Genomic DNA, 14,123 nt, shown 5'->3' with positions numbered 1-14,123 from the left:
GAAACTTGCACGTCCCCACCCCCATTTTGTTCAGCCAGTCACCGCTTCCTGCTGGTCCCCCTCTCCCCCTCCCAGCGCCCTCAAATCCCTCCTCTCCTCTCCGCCTCTGTCTAGATCAGGCTCTTTATCATCTGTGACCTCCACCCGGACGGTGACAGGCTATTCAGATTTATGTCCAGAGCTTTGGTTCCCCTTCCTCCAAACTTTTTTCTCCCTCTGTAGAGGGCACGCCAGGAACCTGGAAGTCCTTGGTTTTTTGTGTCCTGCAAGTCCCCTAAACTCTACTTCCAGTGTGCCCATTATTCCAGAATGTGCCCCTTTTTCTCCATCCCCAGCGCTAACACTCCGTCCCAGCTCTCATCACTTCTCTCCGGAACTTCCACAGTGCTGACTCTCGGCCCTTTAATTAATTAATTAATTCTCTGTAAAGCAGCTGGAGTGATTTTTGTAAAACAGATAATGCAGTTTGAAAATGGACAGAGGTAGAACGCTTTTACACTGTTGGTGGGAATGTAAATTAAGTCAACCATTGTAGAAGACAGTGTGGCGATTCCTCAGACCTAGAACCAGAAGTACCATTTGGCCCAGAAATCCCATTACTGGGTATATATCCAAAGGAATACAAATCATCCTATTACAAAGATACATACACGCGTATGTTCATTGCAGCACTATTTAAAATAGCAAAGACTTGGACTCAACCCAAATGCCCGTCAGTGATAGACTGGATAAAGCAAATATGGTACATACACACCATGAAATACTATACAGCCATCAAAAGGAATGAGATCATGTCCTTTGCAGGGACATGGATGGAGCTAGAAGCTATTATCCTTAGCAAACTAATGCAGGAACAGAAAACTAAACGCCGAACCGTATGTTCTCACTTTAAGTGGGAGCTGAACAATGAGAACACACGGAGACAGGGAGGGGAACAACACACACTGGATCCTGTGGGGGTGAGGGTTAGGAAGAGTAGCTAATGCATGCTGGGCTTAATACCTAGGTATTGGGTTGGGTTGATTACCTTAATACCTAGGTATAGGTGTTGGGTTGATAGGTGCAGCAAATTAGCATGGCACACATTTACCTATGTAACAAAGCTGCACATCTTGCACATGTACCCCAGAACTTAAAGAAAATGGACAGGCCGGGTGCGGTGGCTCACACCTGTAATCCCAGCACTTTGGGAGGCCGAGGCGGGTGGATCATGAGGTCAAGAGATCGAGACCATCCTGGTCAACATGGTGAAACCCCGTCTCTACTAAAAATACAAAAATTAGCTGGGCATGGTGGCCCATGCCTGTAATCCCAGCTACTCAGGAGGCTGAGGCAGGAGAATTGCCTGAACCCAGGAGGCGGAGGTTGTGGGAGGCGGAGGTTGCGGGAGCCGAGATCATGCCATTGCACTCCAGCCTGGGTAACAAGAGCGAAACTCCGTCTCAAAGAAAAGAAAAGAAAAGAAAATGGACAAAGGACATGAATAGACATTTCACTGCTGTCACAGTGGGCAATATGTGCATGAAAAGGTGTTAAGCATCATTAGCTATTGATTAGGGAAATACAAATTAAAGCCACAATCCATTTCATCACTAAGCACTTCTTGGAATGGGTAAAATAGGAGTACTAGGCTGGGTACGGTGGCTCACACCTATAATCCCATCACTTTGGGAGACAGAGGCAGGTGGATCACCTGAGGTTGGGAGTTCGAGACCAAACTGACCAACATGGAGAAACCCTGTCTCTACGAAAAATGCAAAATTAGCCTGGCATGGTGGCACATGCTTGTAATCCCAACTACTCAGGAGTCTGAGGCAGGAGAATCGCTTGAACCCAGAAGTGGAAGTTGCGGTGAGTTGAAATCACTCCAGCCTGGGCAACAAGAGCAAGACTCCGTCCCCCCAAAAAAAAAAAGTGCTAACACTAAATGTTGGTGAGTACGTGGGAGAAATTGGGTTTCTCATATATTGTTGATGGGAATGTGAAATGGTATAGCCACCTGCAATTTCTAACAACACTAAACATGCACTGACGTTTTCATCAAGTATAAAACCAAGTGTTTTCCACCAAGCTTTTCACCACCTGAGGTCTCGGCTCAAACGTTACCTCCTCAGTGAGGCCTTCCCTGATCACCCTAACTAAAATAGCCACCTCTGGCTAAATTGGTGGCTTACGACTGGAATGCTAGCACTTTGGGAGGCCAATGGTGGGAGGATCACTTGAGCCCAGGAGTTCGAGGCAGCATAGTGAGACCTCATCTCTTTTTTTCTTTTTTTTAATTTTTTTTTTTTTTTAAAGACGGGGTTTCACCGTGTTGGCCAGGCTGGTCTTGAACTCCTGACCTCAGGTGATCCACCTGCCTCGGCCTCTCACGGCCACCGTGCCCAGCCTGTGAGACCTCATCTCTACAAAAACTTAAAAAATTAGCTGGGCATGGTGATGTGCATCTATAGTCCTAGCTACTTAGGAGGCTGAGGTGGGAGGATCACTTGAGCCCTGGAGGCCGAGGCTGCAGTGAGTGTGATTGTGCCACTGTACTCCAGCCTTAGTAACACAGAGCAAGATCCTGTCTCAAAAAAAAAAAAAAAAAATTAAATCCAGACTCCCTGTTCGTGCAGCAGGGTTTCTGGGGGAGGGTCTGAAACCATGACTAGAAATTAGCCTCCAGTCAGTTTGGGAGGGACTTCCTGACAGCTCCTGCGGGCCCTGGGAGCAACTGAAGGCCATGGAGCAGGAGAGGCACAAAACTAATATCAAAGAAGTTCTCTCGACATTTGGAGTATCCATGGGAACCAAAAGACATTGGGGACCGGTAGGCCAGGAGAGAGGCTGTTGACTTGCTTCTGATTGTGAAGGAAGAATTCAAAGACGGGGAAAATTGATTCTATCAGTATTTAGGATATAAAATGGACTAACTAGCCTTGATGACAGAGTTCATGTGGGGGTAGAGAAAAGGAAATTTTCAGCCAGACACGGTGGCTCACACCTGTAATCCCAGAACTTTGGGAGGCCGAGTTGAGCAGATCACCTGAAGTCAGGAGTTCGAGACCAGGCTGGCCAAAATGGTGAAACCCCATCTCTACTAAAAATACAAAAATTAGCCAGGCATGGTAGTAGGTGCATGTAATCCCAGCTATTCAGGAGGCTTATATATTATAACTTCAACTGGTGCATATGATATATTCATATATATATATATATATATATATATCCCATATATATGAGAGAGAGAGAGAGAGAGACAGAGACAGAGACAGAGAGAGAGACAGGGTCTTGCTCTGTTGCCCAGGCTGGAGTGCCATTTCAATTCAGCCTTTGTACCCCGATCCTCCTGCCTCAGCCTCCCAAGTAGCTGGAACCACAGTCATGTGCCACCACACCCGGCTAATTTTTTTGTATTTTTGGTAGAGATGGGATTTTGCCATGTTACCCAGGCTGCTCTCCAACTCCTGAGCTCAAGCAATCTGCCTGCCTTGGCCCCCCAAAATGCTGGGATTACAGGCCTGAGATATACTTTTGAAAATAATAATACTTATTTTTTTTAAAGCACCAGGGGCCACAGGGAGGGCCTCTTTGAAGAAGTACCAGTTGAACTGAGACCTGAGTGATGAAAAGAACCAGTCCGGTAAAGAGCCAAAGAGCCCCCAGCAGAGATCCAGGAAGAAGGGCCGCAAATGCAAGGGCCCTGGGGCAGGGAAGCACTCGGCAAGGAGAGTGGTAGAGGCATGAGGTGGAAAATTAGGTAGATCAGCAACACTTGGCCTACTAGGCCTTTGGTTGGAGTTTTTATTTTAGATAGATGAAAAGCAACTGACTTTTTTAGGTTTTTTTTTTTTACATTTCTGTAGAGATGGGGTCTTGCTTTATTGCCCAGGCTGGTCTCAAATTCCTGTCCTCAAGGGATCATCTCACCTCAGCCTCCTAAAGTGTTGGGATTACAGGCATGAGCCTCTGTGCCTGGCTGTAACTGACATGTTTTAAACAGAGTAAGGACATGCTCTGGTGAGGGCTAGTCCAGGCAGCTGGGAAGCTAATGAGGGGATTAGAGAGATTTTGTTGAATGAAAGGCAGATTGAGTCCTGCTACTTGCCCTCTTCCTTCCCCAGTGCCTCACTCTTCCGCCTCCCAGCCCCCTCAACTGGCCAAAGGGAAGTGGGGGCCCTGCCACCTGTAGGGAGGGTCCCTTGGGGCTTGCCCATGGCAAACAGGAAGTTACAGTCTGTAGTGAGATGGGCCTGGGAATCAGCCACTGAGAAAGTGAGAAAGTGGGTCTCTTGGGTCCCTGAACTCTGTTTCTGAGTGCCTGCAGCAGTGAGAAAGACACAGAGGCAGAGAGAGAGAGAGAGAGAGAGGGAGGGAGGGAGGGAGGGAGGGAGGGAGGGAAGGGGAGGGAGAGAGAGAGAGAGAGGGAGAGGGAGAGGGAGAGGGAGAGGGAGAGGGAGAGAGGAGGCATGGGGCAGAGTAAGAACAGATTTAGAAGTTAAAACTTTAGAACTCCTGGGTTCTTTCAAAACAATTGTTTTTATAGACAAGCTCTTCCCGTGTTGCCCAGGCTGGAGCACAGTGGCTATTCCCAGCCACAATCATGGCACACTGCAGCCTGGAACTCCTGGGGTCAACCGATCCTTCTACCTCAATTTCCCAAGGATCTGGGACCATAGGTGTGCACCACTGTGCCTGGCTTTTGCCTGGTTTTGAACTGAGGCAGTATGACTTGAGCTCTTAGCCATTACTTGATGCTATATCTCATTAACTGAGGGCTTACTGTGTGCCGGACACTGGGGTAATGGTGCCAAACATATTGTCCTTTTTAATCTTTACAAACAAACAATATTTGTATAGAACTGTTTTCTCTTCTTTTCTTTTTTCTTTTTCCTTTTTTTGAGGCAGAGTCTCACTCTCAGACCCAGGCTGGAGTGCAGTGGTGTGATCTCAGCTCACTGCAACCTCTGCCTCCCAGGTTCAAGCGATCCTCCTGCCTCAGCCTCCCAAGTAGGTGGGATTACAGGCCCACGCCACCATGTCCAGCTAATTTTGTATATTTAATAGACACGGGGTTTCACCATATTGGCCAGGCTGGTCTGGAACTGCTGACCTCCAATGCTCCTTCGGCCTCGGCCTCCCAAAGTGCTGGGATTACAGGCATAAGCCACCACGCGTAGTCTGTTTAGAGCTATTATTATCCCAGCTGATAGAGAAATAAACTGAGGCTTTGAATGATGAAGAGGTTTAGCCAAATGGTGGAGGCACAAGATTCAAACTCACGTCAGCCAGAACCCAGAGTATGTTAGGGCGTGGGTGGGTGGAGGTGAAAGGAGAACCCGTGAAATGTTTGCTGAATGAATGAATGGGGTTTGTGTGAGTGAAGAGACATGGATTCAGAGCCTGGGATTCAGAAGAGGAGGTTGAATCTGCTCATGCAGCAAATATTTATCAGGTGCCTACTATGTGCCCAGCACTGTTCTAGGGCACTTGGAATTAGTGGTGAACAACACAGTCTCTGCTCCAAGGGGCTCACATTCTTGTGCAGAAAACAGAAGTGAACAAGTAAACACACAAGATCGTTTCCCATGGTGCTGAGTGCTGGGATGAAAATAAAACAGCGTGGCAGGGAGGAGGCAGGTTGTGGGGGGCTGGAGGGGTTCCTGGAGAAGGGGGCCTGAGGCGTGACCACCCCCTTCCTCTCCAGGGGGACTGCCTGCCGCCCTTGCAGACACTCATGGTTCAGTGCCCTCCAGGCCCCTGCCTGCCCCAGCATCCCCTGCGCGAAGCTGGGTGCCCCGGGGAGTCTGACCAGCATGCCACCTGCTTGCCTCCTCTTCTTCCTCCTCTTCCTCACCCCCATGGGAGTCAGGCCCCAGGAACCTCGACTGGTGAAGGTGGAAGGTATGTCCAAAGGGCAGAAAGGGAAGGGCTTGTGTCTGGAAACTTGGGTTGTGGCTGAGTGTCCTCAGCTGAGTAACTTACCCTCTCTGAGCCTCCATTTTCTTATTTGTAAATTTCAGGGAGGGTTTGGAAGGACTCTGCTGCCTCCTCCACTCCCAGCTTTTGGAGTCCTCTGCTCTGTAACCCAGTGTGAGGAGTGACGGGGGCTCAGAGGTCCCCCCACCTATCCCCACACCTCTCTCCCTGTCTGTCTCTCCACAGAGGGAGATGACGCTATGCTGTTGTGCCTTGAGGAGACCTCACAAGACCCTGCTCAGCAAGTGGCCTGGTGGCGGGAGTCCCCATCGCTCGAACCCTTCTTAAAACTCAACCTGGGGCTGCCAGGCCTGGGATTCCACGTGGGGCCCTGGGGCATCTGGCTTTTCATCTTCAATGTCTCTCACCAGATGGGGGGCTTCTACCTGTGCCAGCCAGGGCCCCCCTCTGAGAAGGCCTGGCAGCCTGGCTGGACAGTCAGTGTGGAGGGCAGTGGTGAGGGCCGGGCTGGCCGGGCTGGGATGGGTACAGGAGGAGAGGAGGGGGGCCACCGTGGACGGAAGAGGTGAGGCGGCCCCAGAGGAGCTGGAGAGAGGGACTAGAGGGGCTGAGAGCCAAACTCAGCTAGGTGGGCGACGCCTGTGGCTCTGTGGCCTCAGCATGAGCTGCTTCCTGTCCCTCCACGTCTCACTGTCTTCTCTCTCTTTCTTTCTCTCTCCGGGTCTGTGTCTCTGTTTATCTCTGCCTTTGAGTCTCTATCTCTCTCCCTCTCCTGGGTGTCTCTGCATTTGGTTCTGGGTCTCTTCCTAGGGGAGCTGTTCCGGTGGAATGCTTCGGACCTCAGTGGTCAGGGCTGTGGCCTGGAGAACAGGTCCTCAGAGGACCCCAGCTCCCCTTCCGGGAACCTCATGAGCTCCCAGCTGTATGTATGGGCCAAAGACCGCCCTAAGATCTGGGAGGGAGAGCCTCCATGTGGCCTACTGAGGGACAGCCTGAACCAGACCCTCAGCCAGGGTAAGGAGATGGCCTCACCCCAGCCGGGAAGGTGGGGGTCCGGAAACAGGGAGGGGAGTGGAAACTGAAGAGGTGAGACCCGGAGGATCAGGCTTTCCTCGTCTTATCTCTCCCTGCCCCAGACCTCACTATGGCCCCTGGCTCCACACTCTGGCTGTCCTGTGGGGTACCTCCTGACTCTGTGTCCAGGGGCCCCCTCTCCTGGACCCATGTGCGCCCCAAGGAGACTAACTTCTCATTGCTGAGCCTAGAGCTGAAGGACAATCGCCCAGCCAGAGACATGTGGGTCATGGAGAAAGGTCTGTTGTTGCCCCAGGCCACAGCTCAAGACGCTGGAAAGTATTATTGTCACCGTGGCAACCTGACCATCTCATGGCACCTGGAGATCACTGCCCGGTCAGGTAGAGTTTCTCTGTGTGGGGGTCCGGGAAGAACTGGAAGCCAGTCAATCTTAGATTCCCCCAGCCTCAGGGCTACTCCCAGCCTCACCCCAAACCCCAACTTCCACACAGAACACTGACCCCAAGTCTTTTTTTTTTTTTTGACGGAGTCTAGCTCTGTCTCCCAGGCTGGAGTGCAGTGTCGCCATCTCGTCTCGGCTCACTGCAACCTCTCCCTTCCAGGTTCAAGAGATTCTCCTGCCTCAGCTTCCTGAGTAGCTGGGATTATAGGTGCCCACCACCACACTTGGCCAATTTTTCGTATTTTTAGTAGAGATGGGGTTTCAGTATGTTGGCCAGGCTGGTCTCGAACTCCTGACCTCGTGATCCACCTGCCCTGGCCTCCCAAAGTGCTGGTATTACAGGCATGAGCCATTGTGCATGGCCAGGCCTAATTTTTGTATTTTTGGTAGAGATAGGGTTTCGCCATGTTGGACCAGGCTGGTCTAGAACTCCTGACCTCAGGTGATCTGCCTGCCTTGGCCTCCCAAAGTACTGGGATTACAGGTGTGAGCCACTGCACCCAGCCTAGACTTCAAATCTTTCTTCCCTTGCTTCCAAGAGACTACTTTTCTGGGCCTTCACCTACCACTGCTTGCTTCTGCCCACCAGCTGGGGTGGAGCCTTCCTTCCTCCCCAATTCCTCCCTCTTGGAGCCATGGGCCCTCTTCTCATCCCTCTCTGCATGCTTTCCCATTTGACCTTAATTTCTAGTGGCTTCTTGGGTCACCATGCCTTGGTGACTCTATTCTAGGCTCCATACTCAGCCATCTCCTGTGCCATTTGATGTCCCATGGACACCTCAGGCTCAACAGATACAAAATCAAACTCAATGTCTTCCCCAAGTATAGTCTTCTTGGTGGCCCTGTGGAAGCAGAGGGCACCACCACCTGCTCCCTTGCCCAGGCTGAGAACTCGGGCATCCTTCCCTTCCTCACCTTGTCCAGCACATTGGTCACAGTGTCCTGCCAGTTCTCTCTCCTTCATACAATCCTACCATGCTATCCTGGCCACAATTCTCAAACCCAACCCCAACTTTCAGTGCAAACTTGATCCAAGCAATGTGCTGGGTCCCAACTGTAACCTTGCCAACTCAACTCTGCCCTTCACTTTGGCCATGACTATCCTTACTGCAGCAGGAAACTGATCATGATGCTCCCCTCAATCCACACATTGCCTCTGAATACAGCCGTGGATTGTCCATGATTTGCTCAAAAGACACTGCCCCATGTCCTGTGCCAGGCTCTGTGACAATCCCTGACCTCCTGGGACATGGCTCCTTAGAGAGAGGAGAGCCTTTCTCACAGTTTGGGACTTTGAGTCTGTCTCTGTCTGTCTGTTTGTCTCTCTCTCTCTCTCTCTCTCTGTCAATGGAGTTTCACTCGTTGCTCAGGCTGGAGTGCAATGGCATGATCTCAGCTCACCGAAACCTCAGTCTCCAGGGTTCAAGCGATTCTCCTGCCTCAGCTTCCTAAGTAGCTGGGATTACAGGTGACCGTCACCACGCCTGGTTGATTTTTTTTTGCCTTTTTAGTGGAGATGGGGTTTCACCATTTTGGCCAGGCTGGTCTTGAACTCCTGACCTCAGGTGACCTCCTAAAGTGCTGAGATTACAGGCGTGAGCCACCACACCTGGCTAAGTCTGTGTCTTGCCTCTGAGCCCCAGACTTGTGGTCCTTTGAGGTCTCGGGATTGGGATATAAGATGCCAGCCTCGGGTCCTCATCTCATAGCCCCTTCCCCCTAGCACTATGGCACTGGCTGGTGAGGACTGGTGGCTGGAAGGTCCTAGCTGTGACTTTGACTTATATGATCTTCTGCCTGGGTTCCCTGGTGGGCATTCTTCATCTTCAAAGAGGTGAGTCATGTCCCCAGTGGATCTGTCCAAACCCTACTCCATCTTTCCCAGGATAAGCCTGCTCTGGTCAGTCTGACAACCATCTTTCTTTCCTCCCATCCCTCCCAGCAAGACCCTAGACTCCTGTTCCCCCCATCTCCCTCTACCCTCCCTCAAACTTCCCAGGCCTCTTGCAATTTTTTTTTTTTTTTTGGTGAGACAGGGTCTCATTCTGTCACCCCAGATGGAGTGCAGTGGTGTGATCTCAGCTCATTGCAACCTCTGTCTCCTGGCTCAAGTGATTCTACTGCCTCAGGCTCCCGAGTAGCTGGGACTATAAGCATGTGCCACCACACCCAGCTAATCTTTTGTATTTTTAGTAGAGACAGGGTTCTGCCATGTTGTCCACGCTGGTCTTGAACTCCTGAGCTCAGGCAGTCCGCCGGCCTCAGCCTCCTAAAAGTGCTGGGGATTACAGGTGCGAGCCACCACTCAATGCTCCCTTGAATTTTTTTTTTTTTTTTTTTGAGACAGAGTTTGCTCTGTTGCCCAGGTTGGAGTGCAATGGTGCGATCTCGGCTCACTGCAACCTCCGCCTCCCGGGTTCAAATGATTCTCCTGCCTCACCCTCCCTACTAGGTAGGCTTACAGGCACCTGTCTTAGTAGAGATGAGGTTTCACCATGCTGGCTAGGCTTCTTGAACTCTTGACCTCAGGTGATCCACCCGACTTGGCCTCCCAAAGTGCTGGGATTACAGGCAGGAGCCACCAAGCCCGGCCGGCCCCCTTGCAATTTGAACTCCCATCTCCTCTGTTGAACCAACTGACCTCCCCAGCACCCTGCCCCCCAAATCCTTACCCAACCAAGCAGCCTCTCCTCTGATCACTCCCTTTAACTCCCACCAGCCCTGGTCCTAAGGAGAAAAAGAAAGCGAATGACTGACCCCACCAGGAGGTAATGCAATCCGTTCCCTCCCCAGCACCCTCCACCTTCACTCTATGTCTTGCACTTAATATTTCCTCTGCCCAGGGGGTCTTTGCTCCGTCTCTACTGTTTCAAATACTGCCCAACCTCAAAGCCCAGCTCCAAAGCTACCTCCTCTGTGAAGACCTCCTTGGAAATGATCATCCCAGACTCCTCTATCGGCTATCACAGCACAGAGGAGCTAATCACAAGTGATCACGTTTAACCTCTGAAGGCCTGGACGGAATTTTGAGTGGGTCCGCCATTCCTTTCCAAGTCAGCCCTCACCGTGCACCTTCCCTTCTCCCTCCAGGTTCTTCAAAGTGACACCGCCCCCAGGAAGCGGGCCCCAGAACCAGTACGGGAATGTGCTATCCCTTCCCACACCCACCTCAGGCCTCGGTAAGAGGTACCGCCCCTCCAGCCTATATAGTTCCGCCCCAGAGCCAGGACTCCGCCCCTAGTCTCCCCATCCCTCCAATCCGCTGTGCGCCTAGCCTTCTGGAGCTCGGAACTCCGCCCCCGGGATGGAGAGTCCCGCCCAGACAAGAGCCCCTCCCCTAGAAGCAGGCCCCGCCTCCAGGGCGCAGAGCCCCGCCCCCAGAACCCAGAGCCTGAAGTCATGTTCAAAAGCAGAACCTTGCCCCAGAACTGGAGGCCCTAGGTTTAGATCCCACTCCATGGTTCATGGCCAGGTTCCTAGACTCAAGAGTCCATTCGCAGAGCCCAAAGCATCCTCTTCTCGTGCCCTGCCGCGCGGATCTTTAGCCTTAACCGCCCCCATCTCTTCTGATCCCTCTTTACAACGCCCCTCTCGCCAGGACGCGCCCAGCGTTGGGCCGCGGGCCTAGGGGGCACAGCCCCGTCTTATAGAAACCCGCGCAGCGACGTCGAGGCGGATGGAACCGTGGGGTCCCGGAGCCCCCCGGGAGCGGGTGAATGACTGGGGGAGGGAGGGGTCGTTCCCCACATGGAGGGGGTTGGAGCGGTCTGTGGCTGGAATAGTGGACTGGGGCAGGGAGGAGAGGGGGCCTGACTCGGTTCCAATCCCCATCCCCAAATCCCCAGGACCAGAAGAAGAGGAAGGGGAGGGCTATGAGGAGCCGGACAGTGAGGAGGGCTCTGAGTTCTATGAGAACGACTCCAGCCTTGGGCAGGACCAGCTTTCCCAGGGTAAGGCTGCCCTCCCCCGTGGCCCTCCACTTCTCTGTGGTGAACTGTGGACACCCATGGACATTCTTCCTTCTCCACCAGATGGCAGCGGCTACGAAAACCCTGAGGACGAGCCCCTGGGTCCTGAGGATGAAGACTCCTTCTCCAATGGTAACTTGGGGCCTTTGTGGGACCTTGAGAGACTTAGGTGTAATTGCAGTGCTGTGATACCCCTAGAAGGGGTCCCTGGAGTTCTCTCTCTTCTGCCGCAGCTGAGTCTTATGAGAACGAGGATGAAGAGCTGACCCAGCCAGTCTCCAGGACAATGGGTGTGTGTGAGGATGGTAACAGTGCAGGGGGAAGGTGGAGGATGCTTGGAGGCCAGGAGGAATAGCAACCCCCTCTTCCCTTTCCAGACTTCCTGAGCCCCCATGGGTCTGCCTGGGACCCCAGCCGGGAAGCAACCTCCCTGGGTGAGAGCTGCTTGCCACCAGACTGCCTTACACAGCTTGGGTGACCGGGACTCAGCTCTGACACCAGACCCAACTTTGACCGGCCTCTGACCCCAAACCCAAACCCAATCCTGACCTTAGATTTCACTCCTAACTCTATCCTCAACACTGATCCCCATTCCCCATCCTGACCCCCGAGTACTTACCCCCTCCCTAACTGTGAATGTCAACACGGATCTCAATCCAGTACCATCCTGGACTTGACCTCTGCCTCACCTCAGCCCCAGTGCAGACTGAAACTTGGACCCCAGCTCACTCTGTGGCTTCTTCATGACTCTGACTCCCTCCAGTTTTTTTTTTTTTTAAGACTGAGTCTTACTCTGTCACCCAGGCTGGAGTGCAGTAGCTCACTGCCACCTCTGCCTCCCAGTTTCAAGTGATTCTCAGGCCTCATCCTTGTGAGTAGCTGGCATTACAGACGTTTGCCACCACCCTTGGCTAATTTTTCTATTTTCAGTAGAGATGGGGTTTCGCCATGTTGGCCAGACTGGTCTCAAACTCCTGACCTCAGGTGATCTGCCTGCCTCAGCTTCCCAAAATGCTGGCATTACAGGCATGAGCCACTGAACCTGGCCAGTTCTGTTCTTGACCTCTTCTCTAGCCATAATCTAACCCATACCTAAAGCTGAACCTATAGCTAACCAGGGCCCCAAACCCTATGCTGGCCGAATCACCCCTTCCCAGCACAGCATGGGTGATGCCCCTCACCTTCCTCTGTCCCCCAGTCTCCCTCCTTACCGTAGGCTGTACTTTCCACACCCAAGCCTCCAATTATCCATCTCCGCCCAAGCAGGGTCCCAGTCCTACGAGGATATGAGAGGGATCCTGTATTCAGCCCCCCAGCTCCGCTCCATTCGGGGCCAGCCTGGACCCAATCATGAGGAAGGTGGGTGATTCTGCTGCTGTCCCCTCCTGTCCCCTGGGCTGACTTCACCTCCCAGCCTACTTCCATTGCTACCCGTGTTCTCCTCCTCCCTGGTTCTGTCCAGATGCAGACTCTTATGAGAACATGGATAATCCTGATAGGCCAGACCCACCTTGGGGAGGAGGAGGCCACGTGGGCACCTGGGGTGCCAGGTGATCCTCAGGTGGCCAGGTGAGCTGGGACTGCCCCTAGGGAAAGGGGGGAGGGAGGGAGATAGGCAGGGATGGCAGTGGTGCTGGCTGTCAGGGAGGAAGAAGGAACAGGGCTCCTAGGGCCTGGTGGCCAGGGGGAGGGACTGCTGGAACCCTCCTCATCACTGTTTCTTCTGCATAGCCTGGATCTCCTCAGGTCCCCAAGATTCACACCTGGCTCTGAAATCTGAAGACCTCAAGCAGATATGATGCCAACCTCTGGAGCAATGTTGCTCAGGATGTGTGCATGTGTGTGCGTGTGTGCGTGCATGTGCATGTGCGTGTGGTGTGTATACATGCCAGTGACACTTCCGGTCCCTTTTGCATTCCTAAATAAACTCAATGAGCTCTTCCAATCCTATGAAGTAGTGCCCTTGTGTGGGAAGGGAAGGGAAGGCATCTTGAGTCCCATGGAGGAGGGAGGGCTGCCTTCTGCATACAAAGGGCCTTTTCCTGGCTCGGTGGCCCACACCTGTACTCCCAGCACTTTGGGAGGCTGAGGCCAGGGTCTTTGACTTCTTTGTGTTTCTCCTGCCTATGACAGTCTCCTGGGTTCCTGGGCCCCTACTGACAACCCCTGGGGCCAGCTTGCTTTGGCTCCTGGCACAGTATTACAGGCTACACAAGTTTCTATTTTATTTATGAGTTCCTCAGAACAGGTTTCTACACCAGAGGTTTGGGCTGACTCCAAGCCTATACTTCAGTCAGCCTTGGAGTTCTGAGTGCCTGGATGGCTTTTTCCATCCATTGCCTGACAGGTGGCTCACTTCCACATTGTGTGCCAGGGCCTGGGGATGGATTTTTTTTTTTTTTTTTTTTTTTTGAGAAGGAGTCTTGCTCTCAAAAAAAAGTCTTGAGTCTTTTTTTTTTTTGAGAAGGAGTCACCCAGCTGGAGTGCAGTGGTGCCATCTCGGCTCACTGCAACCTCCACCTCCTGTGTTCAAGCAATTCTTCTGCCTCAGCCTCCTGAGTAGCTGGGATTTACAGGCATGCGCCACCACGCCCAGCTAATTTTTGTATTTTTAATAGAGACTGGGTTTCACCATATGGGCCAGACTGGTCTCAATCTCCTGACCTTGTGATCCACCTGCCTTGGCCTCCCAAAGTGCTGGGATTACAGGTGTGTGCCACTGTGCCTGGCCAAGATTTTTCTTTTTTTGAGATGAA

The 14,123-nt window shown here is 52.4% G+C and overlaps 1 protein-coding gene across 2 annotated transcripts; it reads left to right on the top strand.

The window, feature by feature from the left end:
- The first annotated feature begins 5,773 nt into the window (after positions 1 to 5,773).
- CD19 (CD19 molecule) lies at positions 5,774 to 13,312 on the top strand. Of its 2 annotated transcripts, XM_035266075.3 has the most exons (15): positions 5,774 to 5,886; positions 6,148 to 6,417; positions 6,733 to 6,936; positions 7,059 to 7,337; positions 9,123 to 9,233; positions 10,119 to 10,167; positions 10,490 to 10,578; positions 10,998 to 11,111; positions 11,245 to 11,349; positions 11,431 to 11,499; positions 11,601 to 11,657; positions 11,745 to 11,801; positions 12,634 to 12,726; positions 12,830 to 12,936; positions 13,099 to 13,312. In XM_035266075.3, exons 1-14 carry the CDS (start codon positions 5,799 to 5,801, stop codon positions 12,919 to 12,921), a joined length of 1,677 nt encoding a protein of 558 aa, XP_035121966.1. In that variant the 5' UTR covers positions 5,774 to 5,798; the 3' UTR covers positions 12,922 to 12,936; positions 13,099 to 13,312. The 2 variants fall into 2 exon arrangements, with proteins under 2 accessions (XP_035121966.1, NP_001254698.1); NM_001267769.1 differs by lacking the exon at positions 13,099 to 13,312 and having other exon boundaries at positions 5,797 to 5,886; positions 12,830 to 12,934.
- The last annotated feature ends 811 nt before the right edge of the window (positions 13,313 to 14,123 follow it).

The sequence above is a fragment of the Callithrix jacchus genome, chromosome 12 (genome assembly GCF_049354715.1).
Source record: "Callithrix jacchus isolate 240 chromosome 12, calJac240_pri, whole genome shotgun sequence".
NCBI lineage: Eukaryota > Metazoa > Chordata > Mammalia > Primates > Cebidae > Callithrix > Callithrix jacchus.
The sequence above is the reverse complement of the archived record's forward strand: the minus strand, read 5'-3'. Positions and strand labels throughout refer to the sequence as shown.